The sequence below is a fragment of the Salmo trutta genome, chromosome 18, assembly GCF_901001165.1.
Source record: "Salmo trutta chromosome 18, fSalTru1.1, whole genome shotgun sequence".
NCBI lineage: Eukaryota > Metazoa > Chordata > Actinopteri > Salmoniformes > Salmonidae > Salmo > Salmo trutta.
The window spans coordinates 43312536-43339490 of NC_042974.1; the positions used below are offsets into that span (position 1 = coordinate 43312536).

The window sequence follows — 26955 nt, forward strand, 5'->3', positions numbered from 1 at the left end:
TATGTGGACACCGTGATTAAAAATGAATTTAGTTTCCTTTCAAGTCAAACAGCAGTTATCTAGCCATCTTCTTGTCTGCACTGCTTTCGTCAACTCAACTGAGAGAGAAGTTGCACTGTTCAACAACTGCAGCTGTACTCTTCAAAGTCCTAAAGCCAGCCAGCCAATCAAACAGCCTTCCCACCGGCTCTGAGCCATCCGTATGGTCTTAAAGTCTGCAACCAATACTGCTAAACTGCCATAACAAACGTACCCTTCTAAAACTGCCCCTGGCTACCTGTAGGGTAGGCCTACCTACTGTGTAGCAGAGTTTCACTTTAAGTAATGCAAGTGCAGAATAAAATGCAGCCCATATATTTGACAAGTGGACTAATCCGACATGCAGGCCTACACCCCCAAGTGCAGAGAGAGCGCCTCAGCTAGTGCAGCAAAACATCCTAGAAAGATGCAGTTTTACCTCAATCCGACGCAAGCACTGGATGAAATTGTAGCAGAAATGGCTGCGAGTGATGGGTTGCCCTACCATGCCATTGCAAACAGCATTGTGCTACACACAATATCTACCTTATCTGCCAGACTGTTCCACCGTGTGCTGCAGTCCAATTTCATATTGAGCTCTGCAGTCCAATTTCATCTTGAGCTCTTTCCTTAACTCTTCCTTCATATAACCTACCCCTTCATATAACCTAGCTTGTCATCACTGACCCCTGACTTGTGAAAGTGACACGCAATCTTCCAGATCTGCTCTTAGCTTGCGTGTCAGTTTTATTCATGCTCCCCATCTTCTTCAGCATCAGAAGGCTCACATTTATTTTATTTTATATTGTGGTTATATTTGGATATGATGTAGGCTAGCCTATGTGTTTTGACGAACATTTGTTTTGGTGAAAAGCTTGATTTATTTGTATTTATTTAATTATCATAACATTTCTATGAATAGACTATGCCTATGTTAACAAAGAACGCCTTGATGTACCCTTAATTTGTTTTATAAAGTATTTTGTTCTTTTGAACCTGTTATTTTTTTGCCTCTGTGATTCAGTCAGTTTCAAATCCCAACGACATAAATAAAACATTTAAAACAAGATCTTGAGAGATGACCAATAACTTTAACGATAACAAATGCAATAAGAAAATGTTAGATTTTATTCTCGGGATGAACCATTGGTAAAATAACAGGAAAATATGAAATCCTGACAGAGACGGGCAGAGAGGGGGAGAGAGAGAGGCTACAAATCAACAGGTAAGATAGTGTGAATCAACAGACTGTGACACAATCTGAATTATTGTATGACTTAACTTAATGCAGGAGAGAAGCAGTCATGATTATATGATATTTTATTTTTGATAATAATTTCAGTTAGCTTATTTTTTAAAGAATTAAAATAGTTTTTGACTGTGTATGTTGCTGGTTATTATTAAAGTATAATAACTCGATTTTAAATTGAAAATATTATGCTAAATTTGAAACCATTCAGTATGTAGAGCAGCAGTAGTAACAACCTGACAGGGGAAGTGGGAAAATTACTAGGACATTAATCAGTAGCAGGGAAAGAGTACAAAATGGCTGTTTAATTGAATATATCCACATTAACATTCACACTGTTATTCAGTGTAGTATTTCCTGGCCATGGCAATAACACTGATTAGACTGTACCAGATTAAGTTCCCCTCTGCAAGGCCCCCTTTAGCCTTGTAAATTTGCCCATTTGTAAATTAAGATTAGCCTGTATTCTTTCCTTTTAAAAAAAGAGAAATCTATAGAAAATAGCATTTAAAACCTGATAAACAAAACATTTGCGGCCCGGTAGCAAATGTGTCCGTGCCACCCCCCCCCCACCTGTAGTTTATCAATAATGTAACGTTATCTCTTTTCCCAATTAAACTCAATCAAATTCATTCTTAACAGGCACATCTCAGCCTATCTGTTATGCTATTCAGGACCTTTCACAACATCAAGATGGCGGCGTCCATACGGGTGTGCTGTGCCCTCCGAATTACGCTGGGAGGTGAATATATTTCCTAAATTACACATTTCTGTCACACAGATGTTTTACCCAAAAAGGGCCCTAGAATATGTAATCGGGTTGTATACTGAACTGTGTAGTCTATTGGAATAATGTATATTTTCATAGACAAAGTCTGCACACTATGCTATGGCTAATACTAGCTAGTTATAGCTTGTCATCTAGCCGGACAGCCAGCTAGCTATGTAAACTAACCATTCCATCATAATGGGATTCTTCTCCGTATTTCGTTTGGGTCGCTTTCTGATGAATGCCTGGTCCATCGCGTGACGACAATGACTAGTTGCCTAGGCCAGGGGTATTCTACCGGGGGTCGACGAAGGTACTGCACGGAGTCTGCAAAAATGTGAATAAATAACAAGGTGGAAAAAAGTTAATGTTTTTATGAATATTCCTAGCAACAACAGAATAAACTAATTTTGAATTACATACCTACACTAGAAAAAACAATATCTTCTAATGATGTCACCTTTTTATTTCTCAAATAATATTGAGCAAATTAGAGTTCCTACTGTCTTTGGTATTACACTCAGTGGAGTGTCTGACATAGGCTTTGAAAAAGCACCCGCGAATTGGCTGCCAGTGTGGCAAGTGCCGCTGGCTACCAGTAAGCTTTCTTGACTTGGACATAAATGTTTGCCAACACATGGCTAACATTTGTTTAACCAGCTAAACAGCTGCTCTTAGCGAAAATGTGTTTTGAGTTACCTTTCTCGCTACTAGGTTATGTAAGAGTTTACAGTTCTTCTAATTTATAATGTGGGGAGGTCAAAATAATGAGAAACTATTTACCAAATTAATTTTAAAATGTTGATTGCTTCTCCTTGCCGTTATCATTCCACTAATGAGAAGACAAGACTTGAATAGTTTTTTTGCTAACGTATTATGGGGGTCGACGGTTTGCTTGGGAGGGGGTGCTGAGGAGTATTTCTGTCTGTAATAAAGCACTTTAGTAGGGAAAACGCATTTGGATTGGCTGATAGGTGGGCATAGGCCCACCTATTGCTGCACTCCTGCCCAGTCATGAAATCCATAGGATAGCGCCAAATTAATGTATTTAAATTGACTGATTTCCTTCTATGAACTGTAACTCAGTAAAATCTTTGAAGTTGTTGCGTTTTATATTTTTGTTCAGTATATATTCACATGTCTATTTGTCCTAATCTTTAGCCTCGTCTGGGATATACTCACCGGACAGTTTATTAGGTACGCCCATCTAGTACTGGGTCGGACCCCGCTTTGCCTCCAGAAAAGCCTGAATTCTTTGGCGTATTCTACAATATGTTGGAAACATTCCACAGGGATATTGGTCCATGCTGACGCGAACACCCTGTTCCGTCTCATCCCAAAGATGCTGTATTGCGTTGAGGTCTGGGGACTGCGCAGGCCACTCAAGTAAACTGAACTCGCTGTCATGTTCCAGGCTATGTTTTTCCACTCCTCAATAGTACAGTGTTGGATATTGCATACCCACTGGAGCTACATCTTATTGTTTTTAGCTGATAGGAGTCGAACCCGATCTGGTCGTCTGCTGCAATAGCCCATCCGGGACAAGGATCGATGAGTTGTGCGTTCCGAGATGCCATTCTGCACACCACTGTTGTACTGTGCCGTTATGTCTGTTTGTGACCTGTTAGCTTGCACGATTCTTCCCATTCTTCTTTTTTTTGGTATTTTGCATCATTCTCGGTAAACCCTAGACAAGCCCAGGGAGGCGGACGTTTCTGAGACACTCGAACCTGGCACCGACGATCATACCATGCTCTAAGTCACATGTTTTGCCCATTCTTACGTTCAATTGAACAGTAACTGAATGCCTCGACGCCTATCTGCCTGCTTTATATAGTAAGCCATGGCCACATGACTCACTGTCTGTAGGAGCGATCCATTTACCTGAACGAGGTGGTGTGCCTAATAAACTGTCTGGTGAGTGTATTTCATCACACAGACAAACAGCCATAGTGAAGGAAGTTTACATAGTGCATAAAACATTGCCGCCAGAGGAGCTTACTTCTCTGCTCTGGAGAGATTGCAGGTAGTTGGTCAGAAGGCTCTGGAGGTCCATGGAATATTCTCTCTGTAGCACATGTCGCGAGATGGATAGAGATACTGAATACACTTGAACGAGAGCGAGCTATATGGGTGCCTTCCAATCACACATGGATGCCAGTGTTTCCCTTATATGCACTTAGCAGCGGCGCACCGCCATTGGAGGGGGGAATCGTTTTCAGGATGCTAAAAGTCTTCAGTGTATACTTACAGTTAACAAGAAATGTGTGGAGTGGTTGAAAAACAAGTTTTAATGACTCCAACCAAAGTCTATGTAAACTTCCGACTTCGACTGTAAATGGCTAAAACCAGATAAATTACGGCATAAGTATAATGGAGCAATATATTTTTAAACAAGATTATCTTTGAGAACTATCACCAAAATAAAAAATTCCAGAAATATCATGAGATCGATGCGGTAAAGAGTTCATTAGAATGCAGACCGTGGGGATAGAAGAAGGACGCCGGATCGGCGCACATTCAACCAATCTGATCTAACAAATTCGATATTCGTCAAACCCATCATGAATTGGATTTGAATTTTATTTGATTAATGTATTGTAACATGTCCACAGTGTGAATAATGAAATTATGAAGATATGTTTGTTTTTTGCTGCATAACATTTAGAAGACCCTTTTCAGCTTTAGAAGAAGTGACTGCTAAATTCTAACTCCTGTTCCTATAAGCTGGTAGCATAGCTGGCATACAGAAATCGGTGTTGGTAGCCAACGTCGTTTTACTGTAATGCAGTTGATTGCTGATGATGTCATGAACATATATTGGGGTTGACATCCATACAAGCATTATATTCAGATTTGTGTGAAATACACATACAGTGCATTCGGAAAGTATTCAGACCCCTTCACTTTTTCCACATTTTGTTACGGTACAGCCTTATTCTAAAATGGATTAAATAAATAAAAACACTTAATACCCCATAATGACAAAGAAAAAACAGGGTTTTAGGAAATGTTGGCAAAAATAAATAACTGAAATACCATATTTGCATAAGTATTCAGACCCTTTGCTATTGAGCTCAGGTGCATCCTGTTTACATTGATCATCCTTGATGTTTCTATAACTTGATTGGAGTCCGCCTGTGGTAAATTCAATTGATTGGACATGATTTGGAAAGGCATACACTTGTCTATATAAGGTCCCACAGTTGACAGTGCATGTCAGAGCAAAAACAAAGCCATGAGGTCGAAGGAATTGCCCATAGAGCTCCAAGACAGGATTGTTGTTGAGGCACAGATCTGGGGAAGGGTACCAAAAAATGTCTGCAGCATTGAAGCGCCCCAAGAAGTCTCCTCCATCATTCTTAAATGGAAGCAGTTTGGAACCACCAAGACTCATCCTAGAGCAGGACGCACGGCCAAACTGAGCAATCGGGGGAGAAGGGCCTTGGTCAGGGAGGTGACCAAGAACCCGATGGTCATTCATCCTGTGGGGATGTTTTTCAGCAGCAGGGACAGGGACACCAGTCAGAATCGATGTAAAGATGCATAAAGTACAGAGTGATCCTTGTTGAAAACCTGCTCCAGAGCGGTCTGGACCTCAGACAGGGCGAAGGTTCACCTTCTAACAGGACAATGACCCTAAGCACACAGCCAAGATGACGCAGGAGTGGCATTGGGACAAGTCTGAATGTCCTTGAGTGGCCCAGCCAGAGCCCGGACTTGAACCTGAGCGAATATCTCTGGAGACACCTGAATATAACCGTGTAGCGACGCTTCCCATCCAACCTGACAGAGCTTGAGAGGAAATGCAGAGAGGAATGGGAGAAACTCCCCAAATACAGTTGTGCCAAGCTTGTAGCGTCATACCCAAGAAGACTCGAGGCTGTAATCGCTGCCAATTCTTAAAAAAAAAAAAAAAAACTATTTTCTTTTGTCAATATTGGGTATTGTGTGTAGATTGAGGGGGCGGGGACGATTTAATCCATTTTAGAATAACGTAACAAAATGTGGAAAAAGTGAAGGGTTCTGAATACTTTCCGGAGGGACTGTACATGTGACTGGATGACAACATAATGATGTTTGTTTTCAACATTAGGGATATTTTCCTAAGCAAGTTAAATCCGCTTCGTGTTTTGTTTCCTTGCCACGATACTAACGAGTATCACGATACTGATATCGTCCCGGACCTATCATTAACACCCAGAATAAACAAGACAGGATCATTTGCATTAGCTAATTTATAAATGTTCTAGGTCATTTTACTCTAGTAAATGGCATTACCTCTCTGTGCTGTGTTTCAGGGGTAGCACCACTTCGGACAGCAGGGGGCGCCCTGCCTCTCTCTCACCTAGCCAGACCCACTGTCTCTCTATGGACTCCTACCCCACCAGCCCCTGCTACCTGGATACAGACCAGACATAGCAGCTTCTTCAACAAACGTAAGTGCTGGTGTTCCCTAACTCTCAAGAGTCGATAGAGCACCTATATTGAAGCTTTCCAATCAATAAAATCATTTTCATTATCAGGTAAGCTCTTCAAGTGAACAAATCATGATTTGCTGACATCAGCTCTGACACGTGCTCAACCCTCACAAAATGTTGCTGATATTCACAATGTTAATCATCCCTGACTCCGGTCTGGTCTACGAATGTAATATCTTGATACTGCCCCAGTATTACCGGAGGCAGCACTATAATATAGGCATAACTACTTGAGCATTTTAATAGGACTCACTTAAAATGGCCTGAACTCGCTAAGTGATACCTATTCACAGTGGTTGAACCTGTCAAATGCAGAGCTTCCACAGGAAGGTGTGTGTGTGTGTGTATCAGCTGAACACAGCAGGGGTAGGCAGTAACACTATTTCCTGCAGCATCTCACTGAGATAATTTCTCATGCTACATCTGTCACCACCAGCTCCGTCTCAGCCAATGCATGGAAACCCAAACACCCACCATTCCTCTCACTTTATTAACCTGCCACCTTCAGCACATATTTCTATTTACAGTGTACATACTCAAGATAATTGTTACTTTGATTGCTTTGTATCTCCAGACTTTGCTTTGGTGTATACTAGGATGTTTCGGAACACTTTTTTAAAAGATTTTGTTGGCAAATTATTCTTTAGCAATGGGTTTTCACAATTGACTGACATCCAGCTGAACTGTTTTGGGCAGACTGCTTTGTTAGATTTTTTTTTGATAGGAAAAGGTTCACTTTTCCACAAGATGTGGAATTGCAGAATTATCACTTGATTCTATGTTACCTTTAGTTAGTTACCTTTATCACATAAGTTAAGCTAAAACCTTGGCTGATGTGATGCTGGGTTTACTAATGTAAAAGATGAGGGAAATGAATTGTCCCAGTGGGACTTGAAATGGATTGTTTCTCTGCCTGACGCCAGGCGTTCTAATAGCTGGTTGTGGCAGCCTAACACAGGATCATTACTTCTGCGAATGAAAGATGCTGACTGACTGACTGACTGACTGACTGGTGCCAGAGCAGATGCTGCTGATGCATATATTATTTTTAAATTGCAGAATCTAATGATGGTGTCAGACATCTGAGTGGCCAGCTTTACTGACTGGCCACAGAGAAGGAGTCAAGGGAGAATGGAAAACAGGGTCCCTCTGCTTGTACACAGTGTCAATGTAAGAACTGTTGTGAAAAGGTATCACTGAGTGATTAACTTTTCTACAGACTTCTGCTCGAGGGCTTGGTGCTTTGAAGATAATATTTTCACTAGTTCATGACATTGTTGGAGATGAGCTGGAATCTTTTTGTTTTCTACTCAGAACTCTGTTCAGAACTCTGTTCAGAGTTCATGTTTGATTATATATTGTCTCTGAACAAACGTTACTGAATTAGATATGCAGTATGCCTGTTAGCTGCTTTAGTTTGCGTCCTATTTTAAGTCTTGTAGCAAATAAGTCTCCTTGCCATTGGCAAAGTGAGGGAAAAGAAACTTGCATACTGTAGGAGAGGGAAGCCTGGCCTGTTCTTCTCATGCCTTTCAACTTTTTTGTATACCTCATCCCTTTAGTGGCATGACTGGCATCTGTTTTAGCATGGTTGTGCCATCCAAAAGGAGAGATGGAGGAAAATAATCAAAGTTGGTGTGCATTGGCACCCCAGGAGTGAGACTATTGAAGCGCTCCAAGCTGCTAGCATAGGTTACAGTTGTTTTTGATTGACCTGTAGTATTGTTAAGTGCATTGATCTAGAATGGATTCATTTCCACACTATCTATCTAGGTCTAGGACTCCCTTTTCAGACTTTCCTCACGGCAAGGACACAAGATTTAGCCTCAAGCAAGGTTTGGCTCTTTGACAATCATAGCTTTTATTAGCCTAGTGCCGTGTTGCTTTGCTGTAGTACAAAGCTCCATTAAATGCTCAAACACACGGGTTACATCTCCCTTCACATGCTTTAATTAAATCCTAATCGATTCTCTGTGCAGCACCGAGCATCTCCTTCTAAATCCTTGAGAAGCAAGCAGCTCGGCTGAAAATAGATTTTATTTGGGAAAAACAAACTAGCATTCTCGCTCTCTGAGTAATAGCAGGTGTTTGTTTGCTGGAATGCATAGTGCGCTCTAGCAGGTTTGATTAGTGCATGACTAGATGCAGATTGTAATTTCTGGGCTCTTTTGTTGGAGGTCGATCCCAGACTTGTTGCAGAGAGATTGTGCTGCTTCTGTAAACTAAAGTCGAAAAACAAATTTTTGTACTTGCGAATAGTAATATTATGCCGACTGTGTTCAGACACTCAGGTACGTGAGGACAAGGGCGGCCTGTAGCGATGTTAAAAGTAAAGTTTCCTTGTTTACTTTCTCGGTCTAGACAAGTAAAGCTACATCAAAGAGAAGGTTCAATAGATTTCAACAACTCTTTAGCGTTGTTCTAATTTTCTATTCCTAGAGTTTTGTAGATAGGTATGGTAAGATGATCCCTGGTCGTGACCCCACTCTCTGAGTGCGTCTCATGGGGAGTGAGACATGCAAAAAACACATTTCCAGTTCACACCACACACTTGTGCATGTGTGTGAAACAGGACAAATATAAGTACCCCCTTTTTTTAAATATCTTTTTTTTTTTATCAGTATCCTACAGGCAACCAGACGATAGTTTTCAATATTCTGGACAAAGATGCCGCATTGAGGTTGCCAGATTAGTCAGATTTGGCAACCTCAATGCAGATCCGTATTTCTGTGTGTTATCATTGCAGTGACAGCAGAGGAGCTTTGGAGGGGAGTTCTGGCAGAGACTGGTGCCGGTGCTCGAAAGGGCCGAGGGAAGAGGACCAAGAGGAAGATGAAGAAGGATCTGAACCGAGGCCAGAACATCGGAGAGGGTAAGATGGATATATTGTTGTAGATCTATTTCATTCATAGTTATTTATATATCTCTGTAACCCAAACATTTGACTTTGTTGGAGAAAGAGTAAACCCACTATGATTGGTTGGTATCATGTATATTTCTGTCTTTAATGCCAAACCTGAATTCGAGTTTGAATATTGATGGCTAAAGTTTGATCTGAATTTCCTTCTCCTAATGGGCAGTAGACTATTAATCTGTTACCAGTAGTATTTTAATTAATTACATAAATTTATAATGAACAGATTAATTCTCTTTTCATCTATCTCAGTGCCGTTTAAAAAGTGGAAATTCATTGAGTGTTTTATTGCTGAGCTGTCTGCGGCCCAGTCAGTCTCCCTCTTTCTTTGCTGGCCCTGTTCAAATCCATCAAACCCTACAGATGTGACAAGATTGTGTAATCAGTGCCGCATTGGAAGAGAATAGGCGTGACTTCTCTTCCAATGTTCATGTGATTTTTGTCTGCACCTCGTCACACTGGTTGAAGTGCTGTCTACTCCCTGTAATCATTGCCCCATTTCTCCCGTCTGTGTGTCTGTCTCTGAAGACTGTTCTTTATACAGTCTGTAACATATAATAAAGTTGAAGTTAGTGCTCCGTTTGAGTTGAGTTAGTGCAGTGGAGCATTTAGGAGAAATGAATGCTCCTTCCCATAACAAACCCCCTACCCTCTCTCTGTCTCTCTCTCAGGGCGCGGGGGGTTCCTGTGGCCGGGGTTGAACTCGCCCATCCTGAAGAGCGGGACCATACAGAACATGTCTCGCCGCGGGGAGTCAGAGCAACAGGAACTGCAGGCAGAGCTTCTGCGACAGCGCGACGAATGGGATCGCAGGAGGAAGATGAGGGTGAAGCGGGAGCGAGGGTGGACTGGCAACTCCTGGGGCGGCATCAGTCTGGGGCCCCCTGACCCTGGACCCAACGGAGGTACTGTGCGTGTAAAGCATGCACATTAGGGATGTAACGATTTCCCCAATACACATCGGTCTCCGGTTCAAATGTTTAAAATATGAGCGATCCAAATGTAGCATGCATCGGTAAGAAAATAGATGAAATGTTATGAATTGGCAGTTTTTATCTCAAATTACTTTTTTTTCCTACCTTCCGAAAATACCTCATCTTCTGTGACGACTGCGTCCTCTCCTTCAGTGTCAAGCTAAGCATGTCATTATGTTGACAGTCATTGATCTACAAGTCATTTTGCATGCTGAACAACCCCAGGCAATATCAGTAGCCTAGTCAAACTGCACGCTGACCAACGAGAGCTAGGGCTATTCCTGATCTGGCACATACGGTGCCTTCGGAAAGTATTCAGACCCTTTGACTTTTTACCACATTTTGTACGGTACAGCCTTATTCTAAAATGGATTAAATACAAAAAAATCCTAAGCAATCTACACACAATACCCAATAATGACAAAGCAAAATCAGGTTTTTAGAATTTGTTGCATGTTTATTATTATTAAAAAAAATAATAATACAGAAATACTTTCATATAACAATTCAGACACTTTTATTATGAGACTCAATTTCGAAATTGAGCTCATCTGCATCCTGTTTCCACTGATCGTCCTTGAGATGTTTCTACAACTTGATTGGAGTCCACCTGTGTTAAATTCAATTGATTGGACATGATTTGGAAAGGCACGCACCTGTCTATATAATGTTCCACAGTAGACAGATCATATCAGAGCAAAAACCAAGCCAGGAGGTCAAAGGAATTGTCCGTAGAGCTCCGAGACAGGATTGTGTCGAGACACAGATCTGGGGAAGGGTACCAAAAAATGTCTGCGCCTTCGAAGGTCCCAGAGAACACAGTGGCCTCCATCATTCTTAAATGGAAGCAGTTTGGAACCACCAAGACTCTTCCTAGAGCTGGCTGCCCGGCCAAACTGTGCAATCGGGGGAGAAGGGCCTTGATCAGCGAGGTGACCAAGAACCCAATGGTCACTTTGATAGAGCTCTAGAGTTCCTCTGTGGAGATGGGAGTGTTAACTCGAAATGACACAACGACAAGGTTCCAGTTTATCAAAGTTTACTATACCGTATGAACACACTACAAAGTAGCCATTGCACTCTAGGCTAGGTCCATCAACGAACAGACAGAGTGATAGCCCCGTAATAACAGAACTATAGGGATACTTAAAACATGAACTTAACAGGGAGAACCTTCCAAAAGGACAACCATCTCTGCAGCACTCCACCAATCAGGCCTTTAAGGTAGAGTGGCCAGACGGATGCCACTCCTCAGTAAAAGCACATGACAGCCCGCTTGGAGTTTGCCAAAAGGCACCTAAAGACTCTGACCGTGATAAACAAGATTCTCTGGTCTGATGAAACCAAGATTGAACTCTTTTGCCTGAATACCAAGCGTCACATCTGGAGAAAACATGGCACCATAATTACGGTGAAGCGTGGTGGCAGCATCATGCTGTGGGGATGTCTTTTCAGTGGCAGGGACTGGGAGACTAGTCAGGATCGAGGCAAAGATGAACGGAGCACAGAGAGATCCTTGATGAAAACTTGCTCCAGAGCGCTCAGGACTGTTCACCTTCCAATATGACAATGACCCTAAGCACACAGCCAAGACAACGCATGAGTGGCTTCGGGACAAGTCTCTGAATGTCCTTGAGTGGCACCACCTGGCAAAGGGTGGCTACTTTGAAGAATCTCAAATATATAAAATATATTTTAATTTGTTTAACCCTTTTTTGGTTACTACATGATTCCATATGTGTTATGTCATAGTTTTGATGTCTTCACTATTATTCTACAATGTAGAAAATAGTAAAAATAAAGAAAAACCCTGGAATGAGTAGGTGTCCAAACTTTTGACTGGTGTGAATATTATGTCTGGGTTTTACACTTTTTTTTTATAAATTTGCAAAAAATTCCAAAAAGCTGTTTTTTGCTTTGTCATTGTGGGGTATTGTGTAGATTGATGGGGGGGGGGGGGCGATTTACTTAATTTTAGAATAAGGCTGTAACATAAATTGTGTAAAAAGTCAAGAGGTCTGAATACTTTCTGAAGGCACGTTCAGCATTCAAATCTTTGTATAATGGCTCACGCAATATTAGGCTATGGAGCAGGTTTTCATCAAGGATCTCTTTGTGCTCCGTTCATCTTTGCCTCGATCCAGACTAGTCTCCCAGTCCCTGCCACTGAAAAGACATCCCCACAGTTGAGTGACAACCATGTCTTTTTTTTTTTTTTTTTTTAAATGCGCCATTTGAAAATTTGTGTTTTACCGGAATAAAAGTAACCTAAGCTACTGCCGGAGACACAACTCTCATCTGGCTATAGGTAGACTACATGCTGATCGGGCCTTACATTAGATTTTATTTAGATTGTTCAGGTTCACCATAGTTTGGGTAGTTTTGCTTGAAACAATCAGTATATATGGTCATTTTTAGATATACAGGGTAAAGTTGATAATTTCGTAACGAGGACCGCAATCACTTTTGTTACCCACACTGCGTGGTCTAAGTGGAAGATGACACTCACTCCGAGTCTGTCAACTTCCAAACGGTCTTAACCAATCGATTATGAGACGGGGATGAAATCCAAAGTTGTGCTATGTATTCATTGGCTATGGCATAGCACATTTTTTAAGATAAATATTATACATTACTAGCTCAAACTTTTAATCTGCAAAAATGTTAAATTAATTAATGGGTGATGGGGACTTCAGATCAAAACTATATGTGCGGGGGGGCAAAAGGCAAACATTGCCCCCTAACTGACAGTGGGGGGGTAGATGCTAACAATAAAACATATCGTTCCTGTATTGTATGGAAGCCCATGTTTCTAGGTACGTATCGAATCGTTTTGAAAGGGAAAGATGCACATTCCTAGTGCACATACTTTGAAGGTCTGTTTTTCCATCAAACATCAATCACTATTGTGTAGTAGCATTGCTTTGGATCAGATTGAATATTGTTGCTATATTATTGAAGCAAAGAGCTCTGCATTCATCACACACACTCTGACTTGCTTCCATGTGTCACCTCTGGTCTAGCTGTACTATAGTAATGAACGAGCGTATTCCTCCAGCCAGACATATTCACAACACTGGGCCATTTCTCCCAGCATTCTATCTGCTCTGGTAATCAATACCCCTGGTGGTAGTGAAATGGCAGGTTGGGTCACTCTTTTCCTTCTGAAAGCTCCAAATGCCAACAACCTCCACAACTCGGCGCCTTTCAAACGCTGCACCACACGGTAAAGGCTCAATCCACTGGGGAGAGCACAGCCCGTACCTCTGTCTGGAAAGGGCAAATGTCACCTGGAGCTAGCAGTTTCCTGCTTGACGTCCTGAGAGCCAACCGAGCCTAGCGAAACACAATGAAAGGCCAGACAGACTGACAGGTCTCTTTCCCATTAGAGACCCTTCCCCTCCCTCCCACCAACCCTCTCCAACACTAAGGCTAACCAAAACCTGTGATTTAAATTCATTATATATAAACAATATTTCTATGAAATTATCAAATAACTTTGAGATTATTTTGATCAAGTCTTTGACATTTAAAATTATTTATTAGGTCTTTGACATTTTTTAAAATTATGTTTGAGATCAAGAGCTGTTGATAGATTCTAGATAAAGCGTAAAAGTCATTTTAAAGGAGGAAGGATGAGCGGGGCCGTCTGTAGGTCTGAGGGATAGCCCTGTATGCAGGCCCATTAGCACCTCATGACTGATGGAGAGCAAGATTTAACAGAAGGGACAGTGTGGCTTTGTCCACATTTAGAAAGTAATCCCTTTACCACCCACTCACCCCTTCCCTCCCTTCATCTCGTTTCTCAGCTCTGTCCATCTGGCCCTTCACCCCTCCGAGGGATATCTTATTTAGGGCTTGGAATACTAAAGTAGTCAAAAAGCTTAAACATTCAGAACTGCAGAACTTGAGAATATAAGTAAGTTGCCTGAGTAACATATTGATGGTGTTCCTCTGTTTATAGTGTGAAGACATAACTGAAAGAGAACTCTGTCTCTGCATCCCCTTATCTCCCTGTGAGATGAACACTGGTATCAAATGGGTATTGTTCACCTGCCTCTCCAACCTTTCCTCATCCCCCTCCTCCCACCACCCCTACCACTGTTACTACGGTAACACACCACAGACAGAACAATCTCTGTTTAATTGAAGTCGTCCTCACACCGCACGGCCAGGATTTATTTCTTATACATACACTACCGTTCAAAAGTTTGGGGTCACTTAGAAATGTCCTTGTTTTTGAAATAAAAAAATAATAATTGTCCATTTAAAATAACATCAAATTGATCAGAAATACAGTGTAGACATTGTTAATGCTGTAAATGACTATTGTAGCTGGAAACGGCTGATTTTTAATGGAATATCTACATAGACGTACAGAGGCCCATTATCAGCAACCATCACTCCTGTGTTCCAATGGCACGTTGTGTTAGCTAATCCAAGTTTATCATTTTAAAATGCTAACACAACGTGCCATTGGAACACAGGGGTGATAGTTGCTGATAATGGGCCTATGTACGCCTATGTAGATACTCCATTAAAAAAAATCTGCCGTTTCCAGTCATTTACAAAATGAACAATGTCTACAATGTATAAAAATAATGTTATTTTAATGGACAAAATTTGCTTTTCTTTCAAAACAAGGACATTTCTAAGTGACCCCAAACTTTGAACGGTTGTGTATATTTATTTCCTCCACTCTTCTGGGCAGGGCTGGGTTGGTTATTACATTTCCTGCCTTCCGATTGCGCTCTCGCTGTCTGCTAGTCACCACAGTGATGGATTACCATGCGGTGGCGTGGACGGGAGCCTAAATCACAACTTGGATAGGAGCTGGGAACGCTTGACCTTTGACCTTCACCCTCCTCTTTCTCATGCTAGGGTTACCCCACCTCCTCACAGATACCTTCACCAAGCCCCGCTCTTAAATCCAGGAAATGCCCTGTCGCCACCTGTCTCTGTTAGAATCCCATGTTAGAGTGTATTGAGGGAATGACTGACACGTTGCTGTAGGCAAACCTGAGCTAAATCATTGACAGATTTACCTTACTGGATTTATTTACCTCAAAAGTGGAAAAATGTATGCTGTTGTGGCGACCTACCGTAAAATCTTCCATTTAAACTAGCCCCATGTAGTGAATGTCATGTGATTGTTAACAATTTGTTTTGGATTTCTGTGGGTTTATCGCAGACATTCTCTACTGTTTTAGCAATGGAGTACACTAATAAGCAAGTCCGATTTACCCATGCCATCAAATAATCAAATAAGTCAATAAACCTTACCCTCTCTCCCTCTGAGAAATCTGCCTCATCACCCCTTTATTTGTCTCGCTAAAAGCAGACTGCTAATCTGCTTTGATTAGCTCTGAGAGTTGCTTCTGTGGCTCCTATTACACATGTAATCTAAGGCCCATTTGTTTGGATTGAATTTACCTCCTAAACCCAATCAGCACAGGTGAACCTTGTCATGTTTAGTGTCTGATAGAAGGTGATGTTGCAGTTTAACAGTATACAATCAGAGGTATTCACATTGGGTAAACCGGGACTTTATCAGTCCAAATAGTTCTTCTCATGAAGGTCATATAAAATGTTTATTTTCTTTAAATTACATGTATTGTTTATTGGAAACTGTAACCTGGGTTAACATGTAATTTCATGCCACTGGAAGTCACCTTTTACCTTCATGTTACTCTGTTTTTTACTACCTTATTTTCCTTTCTTTTTTTTAGAGACTTACGATGACTTTGACTCCCGAGTGATCGAGGTGAGTGCTCTTCAAATACTAACCCAAAATGTTGGAATCGGTTACCATGGTATTAACCCAGCCCAAAAGGGTATGTCGGCGCATCTAGCAAAGTCTAGTTTGAAAAAGCAGGGCAAACACAATGCAGTAGCGTAGTGCTATTTGGTGGCTTTGGAGAAAAGTGGATGAGATTCCTTTGATGGTTGATGTTCCCGGGACTTGGGAGAGCTGGGTTTGATCCGTGGAGGCTGGCCGGGAGTCTGTCTTGAGTGTCCTCTGCTGCTTGCCGTAACTCCTTGCTCGGTGAGCAACAGTAACTAGTTGAGTAGCTCGGTGCCGACGGGCCTCTGAACCTCCCTGATTCGAGAACATGACCCACGGCTGAACTCACCGGGCTAAGACACAGAGATGAACAGGAGAGGATATGACCATGAAGTGCGCGCACACAAACACAAGCCCTACCACAGTCTTGCTGTAGTCAGTGTATTAGACACAGTCTTGCTGTAGTCAGTGTATTAGACACAGTCTTGCTGTAGTCAGTGTATTAGACACAGTCTTGCTGTAGTCAGTGTATTAGACACAGTCTTGCTGTAGTCAGTGTATTAGACACAGTGTGAAAAAGGGCAAATGAATCGTATTTTTACACTCACCGATACGTCTCACCTCGACATGCATCACTCCTACTCGGGCACAAACTGAAGTGGGGGGGGGTTACAGGGAATGTCAACCCACCTTCCACCCTCCAAACATAGAGCATAACATGATTCCACTTGCATGTTCTCTGTCTCCCAAAGGACTGTTCTATGCCATGGCTGCATGAGAGAGACTGTAGGCATAGCCATGTTGTCAACACCGAGGTCTCACTGCAACTCAAGCCACCTAACCGAGGAAATGATGTGTCGTTTTCTATTTTGGTAAATGGAGGAAAGTGCGGTGATATGAATATGGCGGCGATATGGATATTACTAACACGCTGTTATCAGGGGCACCCCTCTGAGAGGATATTGGAATATAGACGGAGTCGATTACAAAACACTTTGATAAACAGATTAACAAGCCAACCGTCACCCAAAACAAACTCCTCGCCGTCCTCATCAATCCTCATTTTGTGGAGGAGAGAGAGAAGAGGGGCTACAGAGATTCAGGGTTACGTTTAGCCTTCCCATCCAGTCGTAAGAGATCTCATGGTAATGGTCTTTCCATTTAGGCTAATTTAATACAAATGTATGTTGTGGAGGGCCCAAACAAACAGGGACCATCCATAGAGTTTTTTAAAAGAACTGAAGAATGGGATTTGGTAATCCAATTTGACCTTTAATCTGGAATAAAGGTTCATTATGTTAGATTGACCGCGGTATGGGTATAAGGTCAGTTGTTATAATGAGGAGTGTCAAATGTGTATTTATAAGGGATGTATGCAGGCTCTATTGTTTTGAATCTAGCTACCTTTATGTGGTTTACTCATTGCTGTTTCCCAGTGACAGTGTAGAAGCAGTACCATAACCTGTCCAGTAGATGGCAAGGTGGAGGACTGTTCAAAGCACTGAAAATATGCATTCTGTGAGCTTAATACTTTGGTATGGATCAGAGTCATCTGATTATTTTCTGAAAAACCGTCTTAAAAACAGCCAGATTGATCTGATCCTGAATTGCAAAAAAAGAGGATTACAGAATGCGGATCATTCAAATGTTGAAAAACTGGACCTAGGGATGTGATGCACAGAGCTACTGAAATCCACCCCAAGGCATTAAGCCATTGTAATAAAGTCAATTTATACCTGCCGCAATGGACCGCACCGCATTTCCTTTTTAGTGTGTAAGTCCACAGTGATTCTTAAGGGGTAGACAAATTGGTTGCCATTTAATTTTTCATCCCAGAGTGAAGGTGCATAATGCATTGTTGTTGAGGGTCAAGTTGCAGTTTGAAATGTCTGTGGGTATCAGGTTTTAGATGGATAAAATGGCTCTGAGAAGGCTGTAGCCCTCTCCATTTCAGTCCTCTCCATTGCAATCCCTCTCCCTCCTTCTCTTTTTCCCAAAATGCATCAGCATGATGCTACAGTCCACATTAGATGTTCATCTCCGTGGCCCTAATGGATGCGGTAAAGAGGTCAATTGAACTCGACCAAAACAATGGAATTTGCTATGGAAACGCTGGAGGAAAAGAGACGTGGGGGAAAGATACCGAGTCTCCTTATTGCCCCCCCAGCAAAATGTCTACATTTTAGGCTATTGTTTGTGTATTTCTCACTATGTTGAGGTAAAAATCAGAGTATAATTCTTGTATGGATGTCAACCCCAACACATGTTCATGTCATTGTTGCCAATTAACTGCATTACAGTTAAAAACAAGTTTGACTACCATCAACGATTTCTTTATGCTAGGTATGCTACCATCTTATACGAACGGGAGTTAGCATTTACCAGTGACTTCTTCTAAACCTGAAAACTGAGAACTTCTACATGTTATGCAGCAAAACTTAAGCACATTGTGGGCTTGTTATAATAGATAAATCAATACGGATTTGACGAATATTCACTTTGTTAGATCAGGTTTGTTGAATGTGCGCCAATCTGGTCAACTTCTGCGTTCCATTGTCTCCTTTACCATATCTATGTGTTTTTTCTGTTCTAAAGACACTACTGCCTGACCAGGTTTCACACACCTCCCTTTTCCAATCTGTCAATCAGTTCCTTTAGCTGTGAATGACCAGTGAGCAAGCCACCTGGCAGATGTTCAGATGAGGCATTTGTGTGAATGACCAGTGAGCGACTGGATGGTGTAGCAAGCCACCTGGCAGATGTTCAGATGAGGCATTTGTGTGAATGACCAGTGAGCGGCTGAATGGTGTAGCAAGCCACCTGGCAGATGTTTAGATGAGGCATTTGGATGAAAGCCAGAGCGGCGATGTCTCTGTTTCTCCAAGATAGCGCAATGCTGTGATTGTTTTCTTAACATGGTGGTGATATTTATTTGGAATCTGAACATTAGGCTGAGTACTTGGCATTCCCATCAAAGCCTGGCAGGCTGATTTAAAGCACTCATTCCTTAACATGTGAGCTGTGGTTGCCTGTACAGTATTTACAATCTTCAACATGAAGGTACCGCTATAGATTCCTATTGAAAGAGGGAGAGTACCTGTCAGAGGGGCACTTGGAGACAGAGAGAAAAACAGTGGGAAAAGTGTTGGGAAAATACAGAGTTAAGATGAAAGGAGTGAAACGAGGGGATGTGAAGGAATGCAATGGATCTCTTGCGTAAGAGATTTTGCTGGAATGGCCTTAGAGGTCCATGTCGGCCTACTGTTCTTTTTTGTTGCTGTATGTCGTTCATTCTGTTAAGACAGCATTGTGACAGCTGTATTCAGAGGTTGGGCATGTGTTGGGCCCAGTGCCCAGCTGTCGTATATCGTAATGTGGTCAGCATTGACCCAGGCCTGCAGCAATCAACTAATTAAATATGTCCTGCATGCGTTGCGCTGATAATCCTCCCCAGCCTCAGCATGTGCTCCTCTTTACATAAATAATACAGAGCCACAGACACCCGTGTCCCCCGGAAACTGATGGATCAGTTTATGAGTTCCATCTCCCTATAAATATACATGAATTATATGAAATGCTTCCTGGAAAGGGGGAGGATTTCTTCCCAAGGACAATAGCACCATGTCGTTAGTTAGTCAGTGGGTTGGGACAGGAGAGTGCTCTTCCATAGGAGATGGCCTGGCTCCAATGGCACGGAGACTCAGGCCTCTCACAACTCATTTCATTAAAAGGGGATGAATACCATTACGGATGTATCGTATAACTACTAGCTACACAACCTTCAAAGTATCCCCAAAAGTCAAAGATTTGTTTTAAGACGCACCACTCTTGCAGTGGAATGAAATGTGTGCTCTGTTTTATATACCCATGGTCGTTAATCCATTCCATACAGTAGCTCAGTGAAGTGGTGCACTATCTGTGGTCCATTAGTCCTGTGCCAGCCAACACGGCTCACTGTTTATAGTACTATATTGTTAATTATAAACTGGGCGATTCGAGCCCTGAATGCTGATTGGCTGAAAGCTGTGGTATAGCACAGTTATGACAAAATGTATTTTTACTGCTCTTATTACATTGGTAACCAGTTTATAATAGCAGTAAGGCACCTCGGGGGTTTGTGATATGGCTAAGGGCTTTATCCAGGAACTCCGCATTGCGTTGTCCCTAAGAACAGCCTTAGCCGTGGTATATTGGCCATATACCACACCCCCTCAGGCCTTATTGCTTAATCAACACATAGCAGTAAAGTTTAGTTAAATCTTCCTCCACAGTCCATTCATTCCACCAATTCTGTTGCAAAACGTTTCTTAAATGGAAGCAAACGAAACAGTTAGGGACCTACCTGAATTTGTCCAATAGAAGCTCTGCAATAGTTTGCTTCCATTTGGTTCTTAAACAGTAAACGGTTTCCCTAATACACCACTGAGTCCCGCCATGACACCCAGCATCAGCTCCTCTAAGATATCACTTCCCAACACTCCCTCCCTGCCTCGCATTGCACTAGCAAACTTTCATTTTATGACTTCATGCATGTTTAACTATTGCAATTAGGTTTTCTGCGATGCAATTTGCCGGGGAACCTGCTAACTCGAGTTAAATAAGTATGAGGGTTCTAGAGACAATGTTGGTTCCTAATTGTATCCGGGTGAATAGAAAACAGTTCTCTGCGACTTTGTAATAAGCAGCAAATGGCAACAAGAATATAATGGCAAAGTGGCTTAACGACACTGCCAATTACATTAGCTTGCAACTGGAGCTCTCTTTGTCTGACTCTCTCTTTCTTGCTATTCCCCCCCCCCCCTCTCTCGCTCTCTTTCTCTCTCTCTCCCTCCCTCTCTGTGGGTCTAACACATTGACATTGGGAGTCATGTTTTTATAGTGAAATACCCAGCTGTTATGGTTTCCTCCTTTTAAATGGACTCATAATATGTTGCGTTTGTGTTTTAGGCTTTTAATGTATTGCTGTAATATGAGCTCTTTCTCTCTCATGTGCGCGCACGCACACACACACACACACACACACACACACACACACACACACACCTTGAAACAGACAGGATCTGCAGTGGGGTTGTCTCTCTGGTTGGCCACTGGCCGTTCCCTGTCACATAGGGAACAGCTGACCCGCAAAGGCTCATAACCCACCTAGACATAGAGGGGCACAAAGGGAACTTCTGAAGTCAGTGTTGTTGAGTTAGGAGCAGAGTGCTGTTGGACCGGTACCAGCTCTACATCTGTTCTGTCCTGGTTCTACAGTCTGTGACGGCTGTGAGCCCTGGGAGGATCTCTTTACTCTCCAGCTGTACCAGCTCCCATGGGGGGAGGGAACGAGGGGAGAGGTTGGATGAGGTAGAGATGAGGGTTCTGTTAGGGTGTGATGGGGTCAGTAACCTAGTAGTAGTGGACGGGATAGGCTAGGACTGGGTGAATAAGCTGTGTGTGTGTGTGCGTGCAAATAAGCGTTTCACGGTTAGTCTACGTCTGTTTACGACGCACATTTTACTGTTTACGACGCCTCTCCTACAGGGGGAAAGCTCTGTCACGGCTTCTTTATGTCTCATCAAACTCCTCCACATCACACTGAAGAGCACTGACACTTACTGTACACGCTCACACTGTCTGGATGTAGGAAGCCCAGGGGTACACTAGTATCACATCCAGTCTACCACATGGAGGGGCCAGGAGTTTTTCTCCAGGGAAACAAACTCCAGAAAAATATCTCCTCCGTGTAACCTCGCACTCACATACATACATACATACATACATACACACACACACACACACACACACACACACACACACACACACACACACACATAATCAAACATGCTTTTTCTTGTTTACTGCTTATATTATGTACAATTATAATTCATTTGCTTTGTTTAACTGATTGAACACACTTTTAATTTGTTTTACTTGCATCTGTGGTGTGCTTTTCCTATAAACCCTTTTGGGCTTCTAACCTCACCTGTGCACTGTTTTTACCAGTTTTTTTTTTTTTATCTGTACAGTTTTGTCTCACTTATTTTCTTTGGTGCGAATAAATAAAACCTAAAATGGTGGCAGTGATGGTCTATATCAGAGGATATTGTCTCAGTATGTTTGCTGTGTGTGTTATTGTGTGTATGTTCTATGTCAATGTGTTACTGGTGTGAATGTGTGTAGAGCAGCCGTTGTCTCTCCTCCAGTGCTGTATGTATGGTAACTCTCAGCTCTGTCATATGCTCACACTGCCCCCTGCTGCCTCCAAGGTCACACTGCAGCTCGTAAATCTGTCCGGAGGGAGGGGAACAGAGTGAACGGACAGGGAAGGGCAGCACTCGTCTGTCTATACCGATCGATGGGAGGCAATTAAATGTTGAGAGGGTGTCTAGGAGGGATGAGATGGGCTGTTTCCCCAGGAGCAAACCCACAGACCGCCTCCAGACTCCGGCAGGAACTTTACTCAGTCGAAACATCGGACACAAAGTGGCGACTGGGGCCTTGAAGGAAAGGTCAATCCCTTTTTAAAAAGCCAAAGGTTTAATAAGGTGCTACCTGCATTATTTTTGATAACAATTGCTCATTTGTTCATTTGACTATACTCTGGTCTGTTTTTTTTTCATAGGACTTTTAGGAGGAAAGCAATTGCATAGAGAGGGAATAAGTTTATCACCAAATCCAATGAACCTGGGGCCTGCCTCCCTTTAGTTCTCCCCCAGGGCCCATCCTCTGTTTTTATAATAGGATGTATATGGAATTCACTGACATTCTGCCTCCCATAAAGACATGTTTGTTCTGGTCTGCAGTAATGGGTGGTTTTTGTTCTGACTGTCCTCTAGGGGTCAGTCTAAGCTATTTTAACCTGGTGGTGGTTATTATTATTGACAGGTGAAGAGCGTGTTCAACATGACAGCCAAAGAGGGCCGGAAGAGGTCCATCAGCTGCCTGGTAGCTGTTGGCAATGGGAACGGGGCAGCAGGTGAGTCCAAAACCCTGCTGGAGAGTAGCTCCAGGGAGAAGTGGTGGCCACTCCTGAGCTAGCTACACTCTCAGGGTGCAAAGCCTCTCTACTTTTTCCCTCTGTGTGGCACTCGAAAGCTTTCAGTTCACTGAGACAGATGAGCGAGCCAGAAGTATCTTTCATGGATTGGAATGGGATTGGTTTATCTGTCGAAGCTGTCAGCTTTATGAATTATTTAAAAGAATTCTGTCTGGTTCTGCCTAACTGTCAAGTGACGGCAGCATGAAAAGATGAACGATAAAGCAATCAGATATGGAAACTATGACAGGCAGTGAAGGTGATGTGGATGAAACCAAAAACATTCTTAAGATTATTATATATTTTTGTATACTTATTTCCATCTTTTCTCCTGCAGGTTTTGCCTTGGGTAAAGCGGCAGACCGTCAAACTGCACTGAGAAAGGTAAAATGTTTCCCTGTTACCTGGAAAATACCAATACTGGCACTCTACAGCAGGACTGCCCAACGCTCTTCCTAGAGATCTACTGTCCTGTAGGTTTTCAGTCCAACCCTAATTTAGCATATCTGATTCAGCTAGTTAAGGTCTTGTTGAGCAGCTAATTAGTAGAATCGGTTGTGTTAAATTCGAATTGGACTGAAAACCCACAGGATGGTAGATCTCCAGGAAGAGGGTTGGGCAGCCCTGGTATACAGTACGTGTTCAATAATGGAAGTGGCTGTGTTGAAATGTGTATACACTGACAATGGTCTCCTTACCATAACAGGCAAAGAACCGAGCAGTGCACTATCTGTACTACATTGAGAGATACAACGACCACACTAGTAAGTCACTGTATTTTTGTGGGAGGGTCTCTGCGTGCATTGAGTGTGAGATCAGAATGTTTGAGGCTTCCTCTCTCATCCTTCTTACTCCTCCACTCTTTCTCCTCTTGGCCCATTCAGACACAGGGCTGTTGAATAGGAGTCTGTTCTGGCTAACATGGTTTTTGTGCTTACTGTCTGAACAGCGAACCAGGCTTGTTCTATGCAAACCCTTGTACTGCAAGTGAGCGAGCTCAAATAATATTGCTATTCCGTCAGCATAGTTTGATTAGTCTATGTCAACAGTAGTCCTGTTGCTAAAGGCTTTCTGCAGAGAAGCTGTTGCTACAAATCGGTAGATCAAAGAGAAGTGTTTTCACTCTAGGGGTTTGTGCATATTTCTCTTGCTGTAAGTTTGTGTCTGTGTGTGAGACACACACACACACACACACACACACACACACACACACACACACACACACACACACACACTGAAAGAGGCTGTTCCTAACAGGCCCAGACCTACTGCAGCAGCTACTGTAAATGTTCTGTTCTGTGGGTGATAGGTTCGTGACCAGGGTTCGTGATGGGTTCGTGACCCAGTCTAACACAGGCTGGCTCTTTGACTGCCGCCACTAACCCACACAGTTACATTTGCTCAAGGCTCTGACTCATCATCCAAGGTTCATCAGGAGTAGAGTTGCAAACAGAGGGTATATTACTGGTAACTTTGAAAGTTTATCGGTAATCTACCTGAATTTGGTAACTTTCAAGTTTTTTTATTGTATTTTATCACCTGGCATCTAGGGGCCTTTTTGGGTACTTCAGATTGTCACAGGTGTCTGTAATTATCTCTGGTCCTCTGTCTGACATTATCACATAAAATAATCAAATAAGATGATTACAAAAAAATGAATGACAAAGCTGTAAAACATTATCTTAAATATAAACCATCAATTTAGTGAGTACCATTGGTGTATGAGGGTTTCAGCATGAAATATCCTTTATTTGTTTTTACAAACTTTTATAATCTGTACTATGTTAATATGTATTTGTTGTCAATGTTTTGGTATAAAAACAGTCAATAATTGGAAGAGTTGCAGAGTTAGTAAAAAAAAAAAATCCATTGTTGATTAGATGCTTTTTTTCACTAATTATGCAATTATCTCTTGAACCCTGTAGTCTATCCACTTGAAACTCATGGACAGATATAAACAAATATATATATATATATATATATATAGTTATTCAAGTATAAATTAACGATGTTACCATAGATTACTTGTTAATTACCAAAATTAGTGATAGTCACTGGTAGGAGCAATCAGAAAATGCCCGCCTATTCACTATTTAGTGCACTTTTTTGGCAAGAGGTAAAGTGCAGGACAGTCTGGGATGAACTGACAGCTGGGTTGATTTTGATGTTTTTCTTTCTTCTGTTTTTAACAGTTTACCATGATATCAATTCCACTTTCAAGAGGACCACCCTACTCATGAAGAAACAGCATAAAGGTAGAGGGGGGGGTTCATGGCTGCCCCTAACAGGATGTGTTCCACCTAAAAGAGCAAGTTGATGAGTGTTGAACTGACAGTGCACTGAGAAATGATACCATGACAATGCTGCTGTCATACCCTATACACAAACACACACAGTCTCACTGATACTGTTCACATGCACACAGTCACAAATCTATTCACTCACACAAAGGAACCCACACATCTGTCAATCTCATTTACACCCTGTCATGTAAACCGCCTAAGAGGCAGTTGGGGTCTTGTGTAAAGGATTATGAAACTCCAGTGTAGTTGTCTAAGTGACACTGGCTTTTTGGAGTAGTATCCACTCAGACCTTTGTCCTCACACACAACACTAGTGTTAGTGTCTGTTCCACAGTCTTAGACTCAGGCGATGTAGGCACAACCTCTCCTAAATATATCACTTATCAGAGATTAGTTCGGTGTCAGTTAATACTCTTAACCGTGCATGTTTTTCATGTCTGAGTATATGTGCCTCAATGTCATTTGTTCACAATGGAAGAGTCATCGACAACACCGTGATAGGCATGGAGGTTGGCTACTAGTCTGGCTAGTCTGTCTCTCTCTAGGTTACGGACTACACTGTCACCGCGCGGTCATCACCATCTGTAAGCTGATTGGTGTAGAGGACATGTACGCCAAGGTAGAGGGCTCCGTCAACCTGCTTAACATCACCAGGGCTCTGTTCACCGGACTGGCTAATCAGGTGAGCCGTTGTCAACATCGTCAGGGAGACCTGCTGGCTCTCGGGCCAATCGCAGGAAATCTTCCTGCAAAAACATAGACGAGCTCTAAACACGCACGCAAGCACACACACACTGCTTTAGACTAACCCTCTCCCCTTCTCTCTGTGTAGGAGACCCACCAGTCCCTGGCTGAAAAGAAGCAGCTCCACGTGGTAGAGTTTCAGCCGGAGCGCGGGCCCCTGCCCCTCATCGTGGCCACCCCTAAGAAGGGTGTGCGACCCGACCCTGAACCTGAGGAGGAGATCCCCAACACGCGGCTCAACTGGGATGATGTCCGTGCCTCTCAGGGCATGAAACGCTCCGTCTGGGCCGGGGTCAAGAGGACCATCTGGTGACCGCAACACAACCATAACAGTAGACCGGCCCTATGGACCGGTTGAGATGGGTTGGGGCGATGTTTGGCTGGGTTCAGGTTGTTGGGTTGAGAGTGTTACTAGGAAGGAAGCCTGTCTCTCAGGCATCATAAGACTTGTAAGATTGGACCCCAGTGGAAATAACATCATCGAACCTAGACATTTACTGTATGCATATGTATAGCTTCATGACTTAGTATTTCACCAAAGGTTGTGAAATACGCCCAAAAGAGTTTCACATCTAAACAGTTTAACTCAACCAATGGATGATCTTTTTTTGCACTGTAAGAATAGTGTTTCAAAATCACTTGTTCATGTGACATTGCTGAAAATCTGAGCTGTCTAATTAAACATTCTCCAAAATGG

The 26955-nt window shown here is 42.4% G+C and overlaps 1 protein-coding gene across 1 annotated transcript; it reads left to right on the forward strand.

Annotated features, from left to right (window-relative positions):
- Window positions 1–1908: 1908 nt before the first annotated feature.
- Window positions 1909–26955, forward strand: LOC115153337 (28S ribosomal protein S5, mitochondrial). Its single transcript, XM_029698676.1, has 11 exons — window positions 1909–2009; window positions 6338–6475; window positions 9264–9389; window positions 10103–10336; window positions 16135–16169; window positions 23061–23151; window positions 23549–23595; window positions 23918–23975; window positions 25404–25466; window positions 26060–26196; window positions 26347–26955. Exons 1-11 carry the CDS (start codon window positions 1931–1933, stop codon window positions 26569–26571), a joined length of 1233 nt encoding a protein of 410 aa, XP_029554536.1. The 5' UTR covers window positions 1909–1930; the 3' UTR covers window positions 26572–26955.

Coding starts and splice junctions, on each gene's coding strand:
- LOC115153337 (XM_029698676.1), top strand. CDS start 1,931: ATGCTATTCAGGACCTTTCACAACATCAAGATGGCGGCGTCCATACGG. Junction 23,152..23,548: donor CAATGGGAACGGGGCAGCAG/GTGAGTCCAAAA, acceptor TTTCTCCTGCAG/GTTTTGCCTTGGGTAAAGCG. Junction 26,197..26,346: donor TCACCGGACTGGCTAATCAG/GTGAGCCGTTGT, acceptor CTCTCTGTGTAG/GAGACCCACCAGTCCCTGGC.